Source organism: Pongo pygmaeus, chromosome 10, assembly GCF_028885625.2.
Source record: "Pongo pygmaeus isolate AG05252 chromosome 10, NHGRI_mPonPyg2-v2.0_pri, whole genome shotgun sequence".
Lineage (NCBI taxonomy): Eukaryota > Metazoa > Chordata > Mammalia > Primates > Hominidae > Pongo > Pongo pygmaeus.
Window position 1 is genome coordinate 11,118,684 of NC_072383.2, and position 21,232 is coordinate 11,139,915.

The 21,232-nt window shown below is 37.6% G+C and overlaps 1 protein-coding gene across 3 annotated transcripts in view; it reads right to left on the minus strand.

Moving 5' to 3' along the window:
• LOC129010833 (salivary acidic proline-rich phosphoprotein 1/2) overlaps positions 1 to 21,232 on the minus strand; it is a 74,937-nt gene that overhangs the window by 46,738 nt on the left and 6,967 nt on the right. For 2 of the 3 annotated variants that reach the window (XR_008493064.2, XM_063672435.1), the window contains exons 2-3: positions 20,588 to 20,623; positions 19,807 to 20,225 (exon numbers count right to left, since the gene is read on the minus strand). Coding sequence is in view for 2 of the 3 variants with exons in the window: in XM_063672435.1 (XP_063528505.1) it covers positions 19,825 to 20,225; positions 20,588 to 20,623 (437 nt within the window). In the remaining variant the exon portion in view is untranslated. Of the gene's footprint in view, positions 1 to 18,625; positions 18,717 to 19,806; positions 20,226 to 20,587; positions 20,624 to 21,232 lie in introns of those variants that run through there. The other variant, XM_054445366.2, reaches the window with a different exon arrangement.

The following is a 21,232-nucleotide window of genomic DNA, read 5'->3' on the forward strand; positions in this document are numbered from 1 at the left end:
CTGTTGGCTGCATAAATGTCTTCTTTTGAGAAGTGTCTGTTCATATCCTTTGCTCACTTTTTGATGGGATTTTTTTTTCTTGTAAATTTGTTTGAGTTCTTTGTAGATTCTGGATATTAGCCCTTTGTCAGATGAATAGATTGCAAAAATTTTCTCCCATTCTGTAGGTTGCCTGTTCACTCTGATGGTAGTTTCCTTTCTGTACAGAAGCTCTTTAGTTTAATTAGATCCCATTTGTCAATTTTGGCTTTTGTTGCCATTGCTTTTGGTGTTTTAGACATGAAGTCCTTGCCCATGCCTATGTCCTGAATGGTATTGCCTAGGTTTTCTTCTAGGGTTTTTATGGTTTTAGGTCTAACATGTAAGTCTTTAATCCATCTTCAATTAATTTTTGTATAAGATGTAAGGAAGTTTAGCAGTTTCAGCTTTCTACATATGGCTAGCCAGTTTTCCCAGCACCATTTATTAAATAGGGAATCCTTTCCCCATTGCTTGTTTTTGTCAGGTTTGTCAAAGATCAGATGCATGTAGATGTGTGGTATTATTTCTGAGGGCTCTGTTCTGTTCCATTGGTCTATATCTCTGTTTTTGTACCAGTACCATGCTGTTTTGGTTACTGTAGCCTTGTAGTATAGTTTGAAGTCAATGCAACAAGAAGCTCTAACTATCCTAAATATATATGCACCCAATACAGGAGCACCCAGATTCATAAAGCAAGTCCTTAGAGACCTACAAAGAGACTTAGACTCCCACACAATAATAATGGGAGACTTTAACAACCCACTGTCAACATTAGAGAGATCAATGAGATGAAAGTTAAAAAGGATATCCAGGAATTGAACCAAGTGGACCTAATAGACATCTATAGAACTCTCCACCCCAAATCAACAGAATATACATTCTTCTCAGCACCACATCGCCCTTATTCCAAAATTGACCACATAGTTGGAAGTAAGGCACTCCTCTGCAAATGTAAAAGAACAGAAATTATAACAAACTGTCTCTCAGATTCTACTGTCTTTAAAGTGCATCTCCCAGTGTCTACAGAAGCAGCAGACTTGGAGTCTCTTCCTTTCCTTCCTCTCACATGCCTTTGTGGCTCCATCCTGTATCTGTCAGCACGCCTTTTTCCACTCTCACAGAACCAAGTACAGTAGTGATTTGAGCACCTATAAGCAATTTGAGTCCTTACCCTACTTGATGTTTTGCAATATTTTGGGGTGAGTGTATAGGACTTTTGGTCCGCCTTGGGTCAGTGAGCTCTCAGGCCCAGCTTGAATCCTTAATGGAATTGAGATCAACATAGAAAAAGAAGTAGTAAGAGGGATATGGACTAAGGGTCTTCATGCAAGTAAACACGACACATTTATTTTCAAATTCAAGCACTGCAGACACTGCTCAAGGCTCAACTGAATAAACACATAAATGTTACATTTTCCCAATGACCTGTAACAGCTTTGGGGGATCTTTAATCCTTCTATTTCCTGTTATCTGTGGAAGAGAGTCAAAATTAAAGTCTCATTTGGGAAGTTTGTTTCAATTCTAACACCTGATACTCAGGCTTCAACCATTGCCCAATCCTAATCATTAATGAGCAATATAAAGGGATAATATTGAGAATATTTATCAACCAATTGTCATACATTTTAAACAGCATGCCAGCTATTGGTATGTCTTTTTTACATTATTAACTGAAAAATAATGGATGTCATTTACAGGCATTATGACATTATGAAACAAAAGGAAATCCAAAGGAACCAAATTAGGATTGTAAGGTGGATGCCTAATGATTTTCCATCAGAACTCTCACACAATGGCCCTGTTTGATGAGAGAAATGAGCAGGAGCACTGTTGTGGTGAAGGACTCTGCTGAAGCTCCCCCACGCATTTCTCTACTAAAGCTTTGGCTTTCTCACAGTATTCTCAGAATAAGCAGATACTATCATTCTTTGGCCCTCCACGAAGTCAACAAGCAAAATGCCTCATGCTTCCCAATAAACTCTTGCCATGACCTTTGCACTTTTATTACCACTTTTGTTTTGATTGGACTTTTCTACCTCTTTGTAGCTATTGCTTTAACTGTATTTGTTTTCAGGATTGTACTGGTAGAGCCAGGTTGCATCTCCCATTACAATTTCTTGAAGAAATGCTTGAAGATCTTCATCCCCCTTGTTTAAAATTTCATGGAAAGTTCTGCTTCTGTCTGTAGCTTATCTTTTTGCCACAATTTTGGCATCCATTGAGTGAAAAAGTTACTTAGCATTAATTATTCAATTAGAATCAGGTAAGGGGAACCAACTGAGAATTTTGTAATGTTGGCTGTTGTTTGTACTGTTAGTCATTGGTTGTCTTCTAATAGGGTGTAAACAAGATAAATTTTATCCATGCAATTTGATATGAATCCTCATCTCTATGGGCTTTAGGTTCAACATCATCTCATCCCTTCTTGAAATGAGTTACCTACTTGTGAACTGCTGAGTTTTGGTCCATTATCCCCATCAGTGTTTCAGAAAGCATCATTGATTTCACATTCTTCCACCCAAGTTTCACCATGAATTTGATGTTTGTACTCTTTAATTTTAGAAGAATTCATGTTGCTCTCATAGGGGACCTTTTGAATCTGCTCTTATTTTTCTTGATGTCTCAACTAGCTCCTGTTCAGACATGTTATAGCACGTCAGTCTGGGTTTATTTTGGTGCAAAAAAATTGGAATCCATTCATGTTATTTTTAGTATAACATACACTTTCCATGAAGATTTTAAAGTCCCACTGTATTACAGGAAGTCTTCTTAATACAATAAGCTTTGCTACAGGTAACTTTGACTTTTCCAACTGACCAAGCAATTGTTTTCTTATTTCTCCCGGCATAAATAGAGATATTTGCTGAAGGAGGAATATAATAGCAGTGACCAAATATTCTCCAGCTGTGTAGAAAGTCAAACAGTTGTAACTAGGCTTCCCATGCTTTAATGGAGGTACAGAGTAGCTGCTTGGGCCTAGTAGATGCCCTGATGTTATACGATTATCTCTGGTTTCACCAAACCTTATTTTAAAAGAGAAACTTCTCTCTATCCCCTGAATTTCTTTGTTATAGCTGCCAACAAAATATCATGAACTGAGTGTCTTAAACAACAGCAATTATTTTTTCACAGTTCTGGATGCTCAAGTTCATGATGAAGGTGTCAGCAGGTTCAGCTCTTCTGGGGCCTGTCTGCTTGGTATCTAGATATCTGCCTTCTTGCTGTGTCCTCACATGGGGCTGCCTCTGTGCATATGCACTTCTTGTGTCTCTCTGTGTGTGCACATTTCCAATTCTTATAAAGACTCAAATCCGATTGGATTTTGCCCCATTGTAACACCCTCATTTTAACTTGATCACCTCTTTTTAGGCTCTTTCTCTAAGTGCAATCATATTCTAAGGAATGAAGGGTTGGTCTTTCAACATATGAATATGGGGAACACAATTCAGCCCATAACAACACCCAATCCCTTCTCAGTCAATGACTGCTGTTTCCTTCAATTATTCAAATACATTGGAGTCAGGTTTGCATTTTTCTTCCTTATGCTTGGTCCACTTGAAAATTCAGTGGATTCCACCTCAAAATACATTGCAGTATGACCAGTTGCATATTCTCTAGTACAAGGCTCTGGTGTATGCCAAGATTCTCTCTCCTGGAGGATGGTAAGAGGCTCCATCTGGTCTTTGTAACAAGAATGTTACATTTTATATCAATTCTCCTCACAGTAGTCAGAGTGATCTTTTACAAATGGAAATGAGATCTGATCAATTTTGTGCTTCAAATCTTCTAAGTTTTTTTTAATTGGACTTGTAATAAGATCTAAATTACATACCTGAGCTATTTCATACCCACATGACTCTACCTTACCTAAATAGTGGGAGGTTCTCTGAATGGGACATAGAGAAGAACCTTCTTCAACTTCACCGTGCACTAGTTTGTCTGGAACACTAAAAGGTGAAGCAGAGTTGAAAGACAATAAACTTGTAGCTACAAGTGGGAGACAGCAGAGGTAGGAGAAACCCTAGGAGACAGTGAGAAACCCCTGAAGATGTTGATAAAGTGTTCCAAGAAGAAGGATATGTTCAATAGTGATATATCGCTCAGAGGTCAAATGAGATGCAAGACTGAAAACGGACTCCTGAACTGACTGGAATGAAGGTCAGAGGTGACCATCACAAAATTGGAGTGCAAAGTATGTAAGCCTCTATAATGAATGTGGAAGAAAAATTGGAGGTGAGGGAATGGAAGCAATACAATGTTTCATGAACTCTTGCAATAAGGATGGCCGACAAATGATGTGATAGTGAAGAAGTATTAAGAGCCTTAGAAAGACCTTTGTAAAAATGGGAGATTTTTCAGCATGTTTGTGCTTACTGAAATAACCTCATGGAACATAGATATATGATTCAGGAGACAAATGCTCGAACTGTCCAGTTCTCTGGACAACTTTGTGGTGGTTGGTCAAGTTAGCGATGGTTGTGGTGAAATCATTTTGTTCTGATTGCTCCTGGATTTCTCAGTGAAATCACTTATGCTATCATCTGAGACAGTGCAGTACTCTAATATTGAACCATTCTTATCATTTTCTTTAAACTTGGTAGATTATTTTCAGCACAGCCTTGACTTGTTTATTTATTTCTGAGTATTTTTTAAAGGAATATCTTTGCAGGTCTCTATATTTTGATTAGTTAACCTCACAGAATAAATTCTGAAACATGTTAACCTGTTTTATAATTTAGAAAAAAATAGAATTATCTTTTGTTACTGAGTTAAAACTTCGATGCTACAATTTTAAGCGTTCATTGACATTGGTGATGACAGTGAGAGCTTCTTACCAAGTTTCTTGTCAACTTCTTCCGTTTCTTTTAGGCTATTTCATATTCAACCTTTCCTAAACTTCTTGAGTCAATTTGATAATTTACATTATGTAAAGTAATGTCAATTTCATTGAAATTTTACATAATGTTATCTTATTCTTTCCAGAATTCACATATCAATAATTAAATTCCCCCTCTCATTTTGTAGTTATCATTGTTTTCTGATTCTTTTTATAAATGGAATTACAAGAAGTATGCATCTTTTATTTTAGTTTAAAAGCTAAATTTTCTGTCTGCTATAAACTAGGTTCTTTTCTGTTTTCTCATTCTAGATATTTTAATTTTGGTGGCAACAAACATTGACATTATGCAGGCATATTATAATATACTAACCAATATGTTACTAATCTGTTAGAAGACTAAAAGAACCTTGCATTTCTAATTGACAAAATGAAATTTTCATTTTAAGTATCTACCGATATAGATGACATACGAGCAGGTACTAACTTAAAAAAAAACTAATTATATTTTTATAAATAGGCTAATAGGAAAGAAAATGCTTAAAATTTATTAATAGAACAAGTGATCCTATTTTGTTTGAAAGTCTGGAAAAAATGTCAGACTATTGTAATCAGATCTTTTGATAAAGCAATTTGAAGATTTTTAATTTTGAAGCATTTAATTCCTCACAAATTCATGTCTGCTGTTCTTTCCTAAAATTCTTATTGGGAAGCTGACATGCCAGTCTCCACCAGATTTTTATATATGTTATAGCCTTAGTCTTCATCCTTTAAGCTAGTCTATTTGGTTATTCTCCTTCTAGAAGAGGAAACTGAGGTTCTGAAAGTTCTAAGACACTTTCTATGAGTCCGAAGCTATAACAGCAAGAAGAGGAGTTAGGCCTTAAACTGAAGTATGAGAGATTCCAAATTATTCTCCCCTTAAAATCATGCTGTTTTCCTGATTATCTGAAATATGTCTTGTTTTGTATTTTATTGAACAATTGAAGTCTTATTTAAATGAGCATCCAAACAGGATTGACATGCTGCATTTTGTCAGATTTAAATGGCCTATGAAATGAAGAAAGCTTGAACTCCAGGGTCCTCCTTCTGCATAGTCACTTTCCAAGACTCTGTTTAGACTGAACACAAGAAAAAGGTATTAACAAGTTTTATGCTGGGCTCTACTTCTACCCACTTTTTCACAAAGCCTTTATTTATTTTTCTGTCTTCCACTTACCCAAAGAGTCATAAGATGTCAACACCTTATGCACCCCCAACACAAACTTCAGTAGTTCCAAAGATATCTGAGATGTTTTTCTGAAAAGAAGACTTGGAAATTGCTACAGAAGCCAATGTTGAAATAATCTGATTTTTATATCTACAGATAATAGCTAACTATATTCCAGCACTGCTGTAAATGTACTGTGGGATTGCAGATTGTATAATAGATGAAGGAATCTAGAAATTATTCTGTGTTAGTGGCTAAAGGGCCTATTAAAATGAGGCTGCTTGTATGACTTTAAATTTTTGCTATTCCACTACTTTCTCCTTTGCAGAACATACTCCCCAATGCTGCCCTCCATCACTATTTGTAGGATTCCCACTTCCCAGCATAGAATGAATGGTAAATGTTAGCTTATGTCTTCTTTCCTTTACATCCATGCGGGAGTTAGAGAAATTCTCATGTTTGACTACAAGAGCAAGAGGCAGCTTCATGGCACAAATTCACCTGGTCCTTTCTGCTAGTGTCTTGGCCCCACCTGTTTCCACATCTGCCTATCTAGAGATTGTGCTGATTGTGACAATTATCAACACAGGGAGGTTATTTGATTTTTAATAGGAAGAGTAATTTCTCTGGAGGTTTTGCCCTTTAAAAAAAGAAATTTATTCCCTGATTTCTCATACATGTCACTACTGTTTATTCTGAAGAGCCCATGACTAGAATACCAGATAAAACCAGAGACTTTTGTATTTTTCTTTATTCCTGGTATTTTGAGAGAATTCCAGGACAGATTTAATAAGTAACTGAACTTCTGTCCCTATTTTATACTCTTCTTATCCAGGCATCATGTTCACTTAGCTGAGTCCACACTTGGGGAGAAGAGAGAATATGGTGCTAGCTCATGAGGATAGGTCCAGTTCACCTGCCACTCTTAGTAACTTCTGAGTGTGGGTGGACCAAGCCTTTAACCAAATTCTTCTCAGAGAGTGTATTTCCACTCCATTTCCATTGGCAGGATATCAGTCCTGGCAGAACACCTTGACAGTTAAGAAAGGGGGGATTTTGGTGCCACAGACTCAGGGGAATCATACATTTACTAACCCTACAGGAGGCAGATAGTATAATGCTTAGACACACGGTGAGTGATTCTTACTGCAAGTGAATCAAACCGTTTCTTCATTGTAGATCAACCCAGCACCTCCATAGGAAGCAGAGTCCATTTCAGTACCCATTTGTGATTTTCATCCTTTTTACCCCTGATACCTTGCTAGAGATTTCATACCATTTTCAATGAGGATTTTTATCCTTCAAAAAAGGATTTCAAACTTTAATCTTACCAGATGCTAATATCAGCTATAAAATCTAACGTGGATGTTAAAGACAATTTTTTTCTCCCTGCTTCTGTTGTTTTTGTTAATTTAGAAAATGACATAAATTAAATTCTTAATTTAATTTAATTTAATTTTAAGTTCCAGGATACATGTGCAGGACATGCCGGTTTGTTACATAGGTAAACGTGAGTCATGGTGGTTTGCTGCAACTGTTAGCCCGTCACCAAAATATTAAGCTCTGCATGCATTAACTATTTATCCTGATGCTGTCCATCCCCACACACTCCCCATAGGCCCCAGTGTGTGTTGTTCCCTTCTTTGTGTCCATGTGTTCTCATTGAAGCAACTATTTTACTAGCCATGAGTGTCTGCCTTCTATCCATCGCTTTCTAAGAAGGTTCTGAGCTTTAGAACAAGGCCACCACATGAGTACAGGACATAGTGAAGAATGAATTATATTAAAAAAATAAAAAATAAATAAGAAACCAAGGCCAGCACTAAAGTATAGGAGGTTGAATAATTGTAGAAATCTAGATCAGCACAGGATGTGCCCAGCTGATGCATTAATCCTGGCTGAATGGAGGAAATTGAATGAGGATGGGGGAGGAACATTTCTTAGCTATTCCCCATTTAATATTTAATATTTGATAATTTAATAATTGAGTTTTGAGAGTGGTTTTTATTTTGTAGGGGAAGATGTCACTTAGTTGCCTTGTGTTAATAGGCATGGTAATTTTATTGCTCCCTGATACTTGACACACTGGCAGGAACACTTCAGGAGACCACAGAAAAGCATGAAATGAATCTGTGGAAAGTTTACTGGTTTTCCTATGCTACAATAACACATTACCACAAAGTAAGTGACTTTGTAACTTAAAATTCAGAAATGAGTCACACTGTCTTAAATCCACATGGAAAGGCTAAGTTTCATGCTGGAGTTTCTAGGGAAGACTCCCATACCTCTCTCTTCGACATATAAGGACCATGTGACTACATTGGGTCCACCTAGGTAATCCAGGAAAATCTCTTGACATTTAGGTCAACTGATTCGCAAATGTAATCCCCCTTTGTCATGTAAGTTAACATATTCACTGATTCTGGGAATGAGGAAGTGTGTGTCTCTGTGTGTGCCTCTGGGAAGTCATTATCCTTCATAGCACACACAGGATGGGCATCTTACTCTTCTAGGCCTGGTTTGGTTCAGTGCAGGGTGGAGAGACTCACCCAGGCTTCTTCCAGATATTCACGTGAAAGTGTAAATGAGTTCATATAAAATTAGTTGTAATGCAAATATTTTACTTTAAAGTATATATCTACTCAATAGTGTAAGTCAGAAACTGAAATGGCAGAAAGCTACTTTTAATCACCATTTACATTTAATGTAATTGTTGGTATTTTTGAGCCATTTTTATTTTTCATATTTATACTACTTTTGATTGTTTTTCTTTTTCTCAATCTATGGATTCCTTGAAAATGTTTTTTTGATTCCATTTTAGTTGATCTGTAAATTTTTTGCGTGACTCTCTATACAGCATTGTTAGTGGTTGCTCTGTGTTACATTATGCATACGTAGCTTTTCACAGTCTAGTGCTGTGCACATTTTACCCTATTCAGTAAAATATGGAAACCTTGCTTTCCTGTCTTTTTAACTGCTCCCTCTTTCCCACTGTTTGTAACAGAATCATATTAAATATATGTCTACATGCATTTATGCCACAGTAAATTTTGTCATTTTTGCTTTGACATAAATTTATTGTCTTCCAAGTTTGCAGCTCAGAAATCTGAACTGGGTCTCACTGCGTTAAATCCATGTCTCAAGGCTGAGTTCCTTCCTGGAGTCTCTAGAAGAAAAGCTCATTATCTTGCCGCGTTCCTTGGCCCTCTTCCATCTTTAAAGCTAGCAATGGCCAGTTGGAGCCATTTGAAACTCGTGCAGAAAATGTGAGAAGGAAAGAAAGTTATTTTGTGTTTACCTACTTTGTATTTCCAATTTTTGTTTTTGGCTTGTTGTCATTGTTGTTGTTGTTGCTCATTCTTGTTGTTGTTGCTCATTCTTGATGTTCCAAAAAAATCCTATTCTATTTTTTCCTTTATGATTAGTGACCTTCATAGAACCATTTTATAAGATAGGTTTGTTGGAAAGAAATTCTTAGATTTTTTTTTCTATCTTCTAAGAATGCTTGTATTTTCTTTTTATTGATGAGTAGTTATATTGGACATAAACATCTGGTTGACATTTTTTTTTCTTTCAGCACTTTGAATATTTTAGCTACATCCTGTTGGTTATTCTGCTCTCTAGTAATAACACCACTGTTACTCACATTGTGTTTTCCCTATAGCTATGGTGTCATTTCTTTCTTGCTGCTTTCAAAACATTTCTTTTAGTTTTTAGAGATTTGACTACAGTGTTGCTTGCATGGGTTTTCTTGGGTATATTCTGGTTGGCATTTGCTCAGCTTCTTGCATCTGTAGGTTTATGTCCATTGCAAGTTTGGAGAATTTTCAGCCATTATATCTTTGAGTTATCTTTCAATAGCATCCTCATTGTTCTTCCCTTCTGAAGCTCAGATTTTATCATTATCACATTATTTGTTATAACCTTTCGTGTTCATAATAGTATTTAAAATTTTACCCTGTGTTCATCAGAGTATATAATTTCTATTAATCCAGCCTCAAGAATACTGACTCTTTCCTCCATCATTTCCTTTCTGTTACTGATCACACTAAATAATATTTTATTTAATTTTTTACACTACATATCTCAGTATCAAAATTTCTATGTCATTATATTATATAGTTTCTTTTTTCTGCTGGGAACTTTTTTTTCCATTTAAACTGAGAGCGTACACATTGACCTCATAATGGATGTCTATAACACCTGCTTCAATGAGATTGAAAGTCTCACCGTTTTAATATCCAGTTGTTTCAAGGTTATCATCTCTTGATTATTTATCTCCTTGAGAATTGGTTGATTGTTTCTGATTTTATAAAGTATGTTGAGCAATTTTCTATTTTATCCCACACACAGGATTTTCTCTGTTTACAGTACATAATAAATTCAATGAAGGAAGTTTTAGACATTGGAGGGTAGAGGCCCTCTTGCTTAATTGAGATCCACTCACTGGTTCAGATGGCAGGGGATTTTGTCCCACTAACATTTTTCTACTTGGAGCTTCTGCCTGGATGATCCTTTATGGCTCTTATGAGATAAAACTATAAGTATATTTAACATCATAGCATACATAGTGTGCACTGAAGGGGTCCCAAAAAATTCCTATTCACAAAGTCTTTTTTAATTTTCTTTTGTGCATCATTTGCTCAAATCTCAATTGAATTTGAGGACTTCTTTTTCCTTTTTTCCCTACAGAAACAACACAATTTAATTTAACACCTGCTTAATTAGAGTCTGTTACAGTATCCAGGTAGGCCTGCTGTCTTCTGATTGGGGATTTACAGAAAGTAGATAATATGGCTGAGGTAAAATCGATGACTACAGGCCTGGCACAATGGCTCATGCCTGTAATCCCACTACTTTCAAAGGCAGAAGTGGGAGGATTCCTTGACACAAGGAATTTGAGATATGCTTGGGCAACATAGTAAGATCCAGTCTTTACAAAAAAATTGCAAAAGGATCCTGGCTCGGTGGTTTGCGTCTGTAGACCCAGCTATTTGGGAGGGTGAGCTGGGAGTATAGATTGAGCCTGGGATATCAAGGCTACGGTGAGCCATGATTACACCACTGCACTCCAGCCTAAGAGAGAGAGCAAGTCAAAGTCTGAAAAAACAAGAACAATGAAAACCACCCAAAAAACAAAAAAGACTAGGGCCACCAAAAAGGCTTTCTTTTTCACTTGACTTCTTGCTCCAGGGTTTACCTTTTTAAAGTGCACCTCCCAGCGTCTAGGGAGTCTACAGAATTGGAGTCTCTTCCTTTCTTGCCTCAGTATCACAAGTGGCTGCATCCTATATCCTTCACTTCCTTCATTGCACTCCTTCCCCATTTCCCACAGAGCCAAGTAGAATAGTGATTTGAACACATATACGCAATTTTAATCCCTACCCTCCTTGATGTTTTACAAAATTTTGAGATGGATCTGTAAGGCTTTTGTCTCATTTGAGTAAGGGATATCTCAGGCCCAGCTCAAATCCTTAAAGGAACTGAGATCAGAGTAGAGGAATAGAAGTGATAAGGGAGATACATATAAAGTGTCTTCATGCAAGTAAACAAGACACATTTAATTTCAAATTCAAGCAGTGCACACATTGATGGAGTATCTTTAATTCTTCTACCTCTTGTTATCTATGGAAAAAAGCAAATATAAAAGTGTCATTTGGTAAGTTTGTTTCAATGCTACCATCAGATACTCAGTTTTCAAACATTTCCCTAACCTACTCATTAATGAACAGCATAAGGGAAATTTTCATACATTTTGGTCAACATACCAGCTATTGGTGTGTCCTTTTTACATTATTAGCTGAAGAATAATAAATAGCCTTTACAGATGTTACGAGATTACAAAACAAAAAGCATCCAAAGGATCTAAATTAGGGTGTAATGTGGATGCCTAATGGTTTTCTATCAGAACTCTCACCAATTGCCCTGTTTGATGAGAGAAATGAGCAGGAGCTCTGTCGTGGTGAAGGACTCTGCTGAAGCTCCCCTGGGCATTTCTCTACTAAAATTCTTGCTTTCTCAAAATATTCTCAGAATAAGCATATATTGTCCTTCTCTGGCCCTTCGGAAAGTCAACAAGCAAAATGCCTTCAGCTTCCCAGTAAACTCTTGCCATTACCTTTGCACTTTCCTCATCCACTCTTCTTTGACTGGACCACTTCCACCTCTTGGTAGCCATTGCTTTGATTGTGCTTTGTTTCATGATTGTACTGATAAAGCCATGTTACATCTGCTGTCACAATTCTTTGAAGAAATGCTTCAGGATCTTTATCCCCTTATTTAAATTTTCAGGGAAACTTCTGCTCTTGTCTGTAGCTGCTCTGGTTGCCACAGTTTTGGTATCCACAGAGTGAAAAATTTGCTCAACATTAATTTTTCAGTTAGAATCATGTAAGATGAACCAATTAAAAAACCTGAAGGGTTGGCTATTGTTCATACTCTTAATCTTCATTCCTCTTCTATCATGGTATCCACAAGATACATTTGATATGAATACTCTGTCACTGTAGGCTTGAGGTTCAGCACCATCTCATCCCTTCTTGAAATAACATATCTATTTGTGAACTGCTGATTTCTTCAGCCATTATCCACATGAACTTTTCAGAAAGCATCAGTGGTTTTACCTTCTTTCATGCAAGCTTAACCATAAATTTTATGTTTGTTTTCACTTTAATTTTAGAAAACTGTATTTTCCTCTTATAGGGGATGTTTTGAAACTCCTGTCTTATTTTTCATTATTCTTTGAAATAGCTCCTATTCAGACATCTTACAGCATATCAGTTTAGGTTCATTTTGATGCCAAAAATGTGGAATCCTTTTATGGTATTCTTAATATAACATACATTTTCATGAACTTTTTAAAGACCTACTACATTACAGGAAGACCTTTCAATAATATAAGAATTGCTACAGGTAACTTTGAATTTTCTAGTTGACTAGGCAGATTAACTTTCTGTTTCTCTGCTGACATAAATAGTGATGTGGGTTGAGAAGGAATATAATACCAGTGGTCAAATATTCTGCAGCTATGTGGAAAGTCAAACAGTTTCAACTAAGTGTCACATGCTTTAAGGGAGTCATAGAGTAGCTGCTTGGGCCTAGCAGGTGCCCTGATGTTAATGGGATGATTGTCTCTGGTTTCACCAAACATTACTTCAAAAGAGTTACTGGACATGAGCAGTTTTGCCTAGGTAGCTTACAGTAGACCTTCAGGTAGGTAAGGAAGGTCAGAGAGAATGAGCAGAGGTGAATGTCAGTCAGATGTGCCTCTTTGAGTGGGTAGCTGAGGAAGCTCTAGTCCTGGTGGGAGGCAGGCTTCTCCTTGTCTCCCGAGTCCAGGAAGGGAACAGGTGATGCCTCCACATATCACTCAACTCATACCCTATTCCTGACCTTCTCTAATGTCAGAAATGAATGAGAGAGATTTGTGTTTCAGGCAAGAGTAAATATTGGGTCTCAACCTACCGGACAACCAAAACAGAGATTACTAAAGAGCTGAAGGAGACACTGTCACTGACTTAGAATGGAGTCAAACCCAGGAGCAGGACTGCAGCAGGCGCTTAGGCTTCTGTACATGGGTCAAGGACCTCAGCAATCCACCTGTCATTTAAAATGAATGTAAACATACCATGTACCAAGTAGAATCTTGATTTCCACCTCCTATAACCTGTTCTCTTTAATATCAACAATCATTAATTTCAGATCAAGAAATAAGAATATATTGAGAAACACATCAATGAAACAATACATTTCCCAGAACTAAAGGATAATTCTCCATATCGAAACGGCCCAATGATTATCCAAAAGCCCAAATTTAACATTTGCAGGGCTCAGTGCAAGAAGACAATTGGTGGCTAACATGCTCCAACTCTTAATAATCACACATTATAAAGCAAGCTAGACTCTAGGTTTAGATCACATTTCCATGTAAGTCCTTCAGCCTGTTGCTTGGAGATTGCCCATATAAGCTGGCATAGAGACTAAAGGTGTCTGTGTTTTCCTGTAACAATCCTGACCCCGCAATCTGAGAGGTGGGAGGAGGGGGGCACAGGGCTGTCTGCTAGAGAAGCACACTAGACGTTGTGTTGGAGCCCAGGACTGATCAGGCCAAGCTTCGAGAGCCCCTGCCGGGCATGTTATGCTCCCCTATGCCTCACTTCTGAGTTTGGACTAGTAGAAATTTCTACACAGCTCCCAATTATAACCCTACTGAGCATAGGACTGACAGAGAATAATAACCAGAATATACAAACAAACAACTCAAAAACAACAAAATAGTCCAATAAAAAGTGGACAAGAGATAGAAATGGACATCTTTTCAAATAAGACATACAAATAATCAACAGTATGTGAAAAATACTCTATATCACTAATCATCAGAGAAATAAAACTCAAAACCACAGTGAGATATCACCTTACCCTAGTCAGAATGGCTATGATTAAAACAAACAAACAAACAAAACAGATGTTGGGATGGATGTGGAGAAAGGAGTGCTCTTATACACCCTGATTGGAAAGTAAATTAGTAAAAAAAAGTAAATTCCATAAACTCTATGGAAAACAGTATGATTTCTCAAAGAACTAAAACTCGGATTACTATTCAATCTAGCAATCTTACTACTGTATCTATGCAGAGGAAATGAAATCATTATATGAAAAATAAATCTGCACTTCTATGTTTACTGAAACACCACACACAATAGCAAAGATATGGCATCAACCTAAGTAACCATCAATGGATACCTAGGAAACCCCAAGTATGGAAACAACGGAAACCCATCAATGGGTTTGTAGGTAAAGAAATTGTGATATATACACAATGCAATACTACTCTGCAAAAAAAAAAAAAAAAAAAAAAAGGAAAGAAAGAAATCGCTCCTTTTGTAGCAATACGAATGGAACTGGATGTGACAGATAATATGCTATGTGAAAAAGGCCAGATACAGAAAGTCAAGTATAACATGTTGTCACTAATAAGTAGGGGCGAAAATGTGTTTACATAGATATAGAGGGTAGAACTACAGACACTGAAGCCTTGGAAGAGTGAGTGGGTGGGAGGGAATTAAGAGTTAGACATTAATTAGTAAATGCAATATTTGTTATTCTTGTTATGGAACCCCTAAGGCCATGATTTAACCATTATGCAATCTATACATGTAACAAAATTACCTTTGAACCACATATATTTATAAAAATAAAGTTTAAAAATAAATTGAGGTAAGCCGCTTGTGGTGGCTCATGCCTGTAATCACAGCACTTTGGGAGGCCGAGGCAGGTGGATCACAAGGTCAGGAGTTCGAGACCAGCCTGACCAACATGGTGAAATCCCGTCTTAACTAAAAATACAAAAATTAGCCAGGCATGGTGGTGCATGCTTGTAATCCCAGCTACTCAGGAGGCTGAGGCAGAAGAATCGCTTGAACCTGGGAGGCGGAGGTTGCAGTGAGCCGATATCTTGCCACTGCACTCCAGCCTAGGTGACAGAACGAGACTCCATCTCAAAATAAATAAATAAAATTGAAGGCAAATTTAAGCAATTTTTTCAAAAAAGAAAAAGAAGGAGATGGAGTAGAAGGAGAAATAAAAAAGAAGGAAGAGGAGAAGGAAGAAAGAAGAAGAAAAAAGGAGAAGAAAAAGAAGAAGAAGGAGGAGGAGGACGAAGAGGAGGAGGAGAGGAAAAAGAAGGAGGAGGAGGAGGGAGAAGGGAGGAGAAGGAGGGAGGAGGGAGGTGGGAGGAGTGAGGAGGAGATGACAACAAAGAAGACCAGTGTGGCCATAGCTGGATCAATTAGGTATAGAGCAGTCAATAAGTTCAGAGACTGGTAGGGCTCTACCCTAAGGAACTTGACCACACTCAAAATTAGGATTTTGTTCTTACGGTGTAAAAGAGGGGCAAATGCACTAAAAAATATATATGTGTAATACGATTATTAAATAGTTACAGTGGGGAACTGTTGAGAAAAAATAGATTTGCAATTTGGAGTAAGGTAGAAATGAGACTTGCTTAGATGGGCAGATAGTGATGATGGTGCTTAAAAATGGCTGCAATAGAAATGTACTTGAAGGTTGAACTTTAAAATAGTAGCATAGTCCATTTGACCTGATGTAATGTGATGTATGAGGAAGAGTCAAGAATGAGTTGCAGTTGGCTAAATCACATTGATGAATATAGATGCTATTTACCAAGATGAAACAGATTTGAGAGACAATAAACTTGTAGCTGCAGGAGGGAGGCAGCAGAGGTAGACGAAACCATAGGAGACAGTGAGACATCCCTGGAGATGTTGATAAACTGTCCCAAAAAGGATATGTTCAATAGTGTTACATTGCTCAGAGGTCAAATGAGATGCAAGACTGAAAACGGATTCCTAAACTGACTAGAATAAAGGTCAAAGATGACCGTCACAAAATTGTAGTGCAAAGTATGAAAGCCTGTATAATGAATGTGGAAGAGAAATTGGAGGTGAGTGAATGGAGCAAATACTATAGTCATATGTTTCAAGAACTTTGCAATAAGGAAGGCGGACAAATAATGTCACAGTAAGGAAGCATTAAGAGCTTTAGGGAGACCTTAGTAAAAATAAGAGATGTTTCAGCAAATTTGTGCTGATTGAAATAATCTCATGGAGCATACAGGTAAGATTCAAGAGACAAAAAGATCATGTGCAGAATCAAAATCCTTGATTAGGCAATAAGATATAAAATCAAGTAGGAAGGGAAAAGATAGAGGCAAGGAGGCTTCACCTAGGATAATAGGAGAGAACTCAGCTCCAGCTGCATGTGGGTTGGTCAACTTGGTGGCTGTTTTGGTGAGATCATTCTGTTCTGATTGTTTTTTACCTTCTTAGTGAAAGCACTTAGGCTATCAGTGGAGACAGTGGCAGTTTTCTAATATTGAGCCATCCTCACCGTCCTCTTTCAACATGGTGGATTATTTTCCGCACAGCATTGACTTCTTTATTTACTTCTGAGTATTTTTCCTTTGCAGGTCTACCTATTTTCATTAATGAGCCTCACAGAATGAATTCTGAATGTTTTTAACCTTTGTTATAATTTAGAAAAACTTAAACTAGAAATATCTGTTCCTAGTGATTAACAAATTCAACATAAGAATTTTCTGTGTTCATTGACATTGGAAATGACGCTGAAAGTTGCTTGCAGAGAGTCTCCTATCAACATCATTCATTTCTCTTAGGTTATTTTATATTCAATTTTTCTGAAACTCCTTGAGTCATATTTGATAACTTATGTTAAAGTAATGTTAATTTCATGGAAATTTTTATATCAGAAGAGTTTTACATCATGTTATCTGATTTTTTTCAAAATTTTACACATTCATGATTAATTTCTCCCTCTCATTTCTGAAGTTTGTATTGTTTTCTGTTTTTTTAAATGAAATTATAAGATGTATGTATCTTTTATTTTTGCTTAAGAACTAGACTTTCTGTCTGTTATAAATTAGATTGCTTCTCTGTTTTCTCATTCTAGATATTTTAATTTGGGTGATCCACATAAAAAATTAACATTACGCAGGCAATATTTCACTATATTAACTAACACATTCATAAGCTCTTAGATTTCAAAAGCCTGCATTTCTAATTGTCATAATTAAATTTCCATAAGCAGATACTATTTTTTTAAAAAAAAAACCTAATTAGAATTTTATGGGCCTGATAAGAAAGAAAATGCTAAAAAGTATCCAAATATGCAATGTGTTCCTATTTTGTTTGAAAGCCTAGAAAAAAACAATATCAGAGACTATTGTACTTAGATTTTTTGACAAAGAAATCTTAAGATTTTTAACTCGGGAGCATTTAATTCCTCACAATTTCATGTCTGCTGTTCTTTCCTAAAATCATTATTGTGAAGCAGACATGACTATATCCACTAGTTTTTCATGTATGTGATCTGCTTAGTCTTCATCCATTAGGGGAGCCATTTTGATTATTCAAAAATTTAGAAGAGGAAACTTAGGCTCTGAGACGTAAGTAGCTTCCTATGAGTCCAGAGTTAGCAAGACAGAGTTCTTAAACTGCAATATGAGAGATTCCAAATTCTTTGCCCATTCAAGTCATGCTGCCTCTGATGAAATCCATTTAGGTTTTCTTAAGAATAGTAAGACTCATCGGCAGGGACAGAACTGATCAGTGATAAAATAGGGGAAAATAGGTCTAGTGGCTTCTGGGGAATACAGGCATAGAACCATACTCATTTCCCTAGAAAACAAAATCGGTTACTTTCGAACTTGTTAAAATTTCTCTCAGCTTCTGGGATTTTCTTTCATTGGTATTGTTTTGCTTACATTCATAAGCTGACTAGAATATCAGGAAATGACATGAAAATAATTGTACAATTTAAATTCGAGCTATAGAAGACAGAGAAGGAAAGAAACAGTGGAACTCCTTCCCCAGGCGGATGACTTAATAAGGATAAGGAGGAGAGAAGCTTGCTGGAAACATCAAGGAGAAGGAGTCCTGGATGTTCTTACAATGTGAACATGGATGGGTCTCAGATTCTAGAGTCCTAAACACTCAGAAAGAGACACCACCATAAGAAATTGCAAGCTGATTGTTTTATTGGTATACTGAAGTTAGAGCATGACGCCATGTTTCATGGCATTTGAAACACTGTTATCTTCTTATTCACTTCCTGAAAAAGACAAGCAAACAAGGAAGATTATAGACAACACCTGACATGGCAGGAAATGTCTAATCCCTCACTGGGGGTTACTGCAGTGATGGAGATGCAAGCCCCTACTCTTACCCTCTATCCGTTCTACAGCCCCCTTCTCCTTAGTAATATTTTCTTTGTTCACTCTTTAAGCCATTGCACGTAATGTGATTTAAAGTGTTGCTTAGATGAGAAAGAGAAACAATGGGCACTGCAACATATCATGTAACAGTGAGAATGTGAATTCAGCCTCAATGTCCAGTGACAGGGATTGGTTAAATAGATTACGGAACAACCAAACAATAGAATAGTATACAATTGTAAAAACAAACTAACCAATAAACACTGAAGAGATCTAAATGAACTCATGAGAAAGTTTTCTAAACAATAAATTTTTCCAATGAATAAGACACAAATCTGAATATACAGTATGGTACACGTGGTTGTAATGAAAGCATTGTATATATTTATGTAGCAATAAATATTTCAAAAAGGAGATTCCAAAGAGTAAAAGGTGGAGGTTTTGAGAAGGTTAGAAGGGAGGAAAGATGAGTTAGGCTCTTACTATTTAGCTCTGTACATTTCGGTTCAGTGAGATTAGTTTTTGTTAGCTTAAGCATGTATGACTTTAAATGTAAGTATATTAAAAATGAGATACCATTTAACAACTGAAAGTTCAAGGACCACTTAGTAGGAATACTGGACCTGAAAGCCTGATGTGAGGCAGGACTGTGCAAAGCATGTTCAGGTGAAAACGTTAAATGGGGGTCTGAGTTTGAGGAAAGAAAACAGAGAGCCAAAGGGGGAACATGGTTCTACGTCCTCATTGTCAACCCTATTTAAGACACGTAATTTGAAGATAGTGATTCTCAAAATCAGAATTGCCTTCAAGAGCTTCTGTAAAACACAGGGTCTTGATACCCTATACAAGAATATCTGAATAACAATTTTTAGAAATGTGTTCCAGGACAAGGCAATATTAACAGGTTTTCAGAGAATTCATTGGCACAGTGAAGTTGGAGAACTGTAGCAGTTGGAGACTTCAATGGAAAATAAACTGGAATCGTACCTGTCATTGAATCCTAGATTACTGAGGGGACTGCCCCTGTGGAGGTCCTTGTGGGCGGCCCCCTTGGGGAGGTGGTCCCTGGGGTCTTCCATGAGGAGGTGGAGGAGGACGTTGCTGATGGCCTCCCTGATGGGGTAGTCCTTGTAGCCTTCCTTGAGGAGGATGGGGATGGCCTCCCTGATGGGGTGGTCCTTGTGGCCTTCCTTGAGGAGGATGGTGATGGCCTCCCTGTTGGGGTGGTCCTTGTGGCTTTCCTTGAGGACGTGGTGGACCTTGTTGCTGCTGGCCTCCTTGTTGGGGTGGTCCCTGCTGAGGGCCATCATCCTGGTTCCCATCACCAGCAGAGGGTTGAGATTGCTGTCCTCCCAAAGGTGGTCCCTGACGCTCCTCATCTAGGAACTGCTCAGAGTCTCCTCCATCTGTGTGAGTTGAAACAAGAAGAGCTGAGCTCAGTGCTGGAAAACCCTCCTGTCTTCATACCTCTCTGTCTTCACCACACGGCCGGCCCCTCTCTCCCTGACCTGCCTCTCAACTCCCAACCTTCCCCCTTCCCAATGCTTCCTGATTAGAACTCCTCTTCATCCACATAAGGTGATGAAAAATCGAATTTCTTTACTCATGGTCCCCAGAATCAAGGTTGGGAGAAAACTGTTTATATCTCTGGGGCACTGATATTAGCCAATTCCTGACAAGAAAATGATGACAAGAAGACACTGGAGAACTGATCAATTCTTCAGGAAAAAATGGAGACAGAGTTTACTGAGAATTTATTGGGATTTACCTGATATTACGAAGGGAACGTCTTCCTGGCTGACATCTAGAAAAGAAGTACAGGATGATGGGAAAAGTTACTTCATGAATCTTTCAGGGCTCATAGTGTTCTAAGAGGAAAAGGGCCCTCCGATCACACCCTGTGCATCCCCTTGGTGACCTCACTAGCCACCGTCTGATGCTACTGGAAGTGGAGGAAGATGTAAGGGGGAAGCAGGGTTGTTAACTACACTGAGTGTCAACCAGGAACTCAATATAGTAGGGCCCGTGTTTGTCCTCTCATGATTCCCCAAACCTTAGTGCTTATTTAGTTAAACTGCTCTGAGTATTTCAATGACATATTTGGGGATTCTTCTGCCCTCTTTCATCTGTAAATATGTTGCTAATGTTTGCAAGCTTTCTCAACAGGAGCCACCAGACATAGCCACTTGGATATAATCTTACACATGCCATTCCCAGCACATTGAAATACTACATTCAGGAGAGAGAAAAATGACAATGTTTCACTTTGGTTATTCTTTAACTCTATGTAGACAGAGAGAAGTGTTTACCCAATTCTCTGCCTCGGCAGTAGCTCTGACATGTGTGTATTTCCTTCATCGATGCTCATCCACTGTACAGCAAGGCCACCATCATCCCCGTCTACTGGGATCAG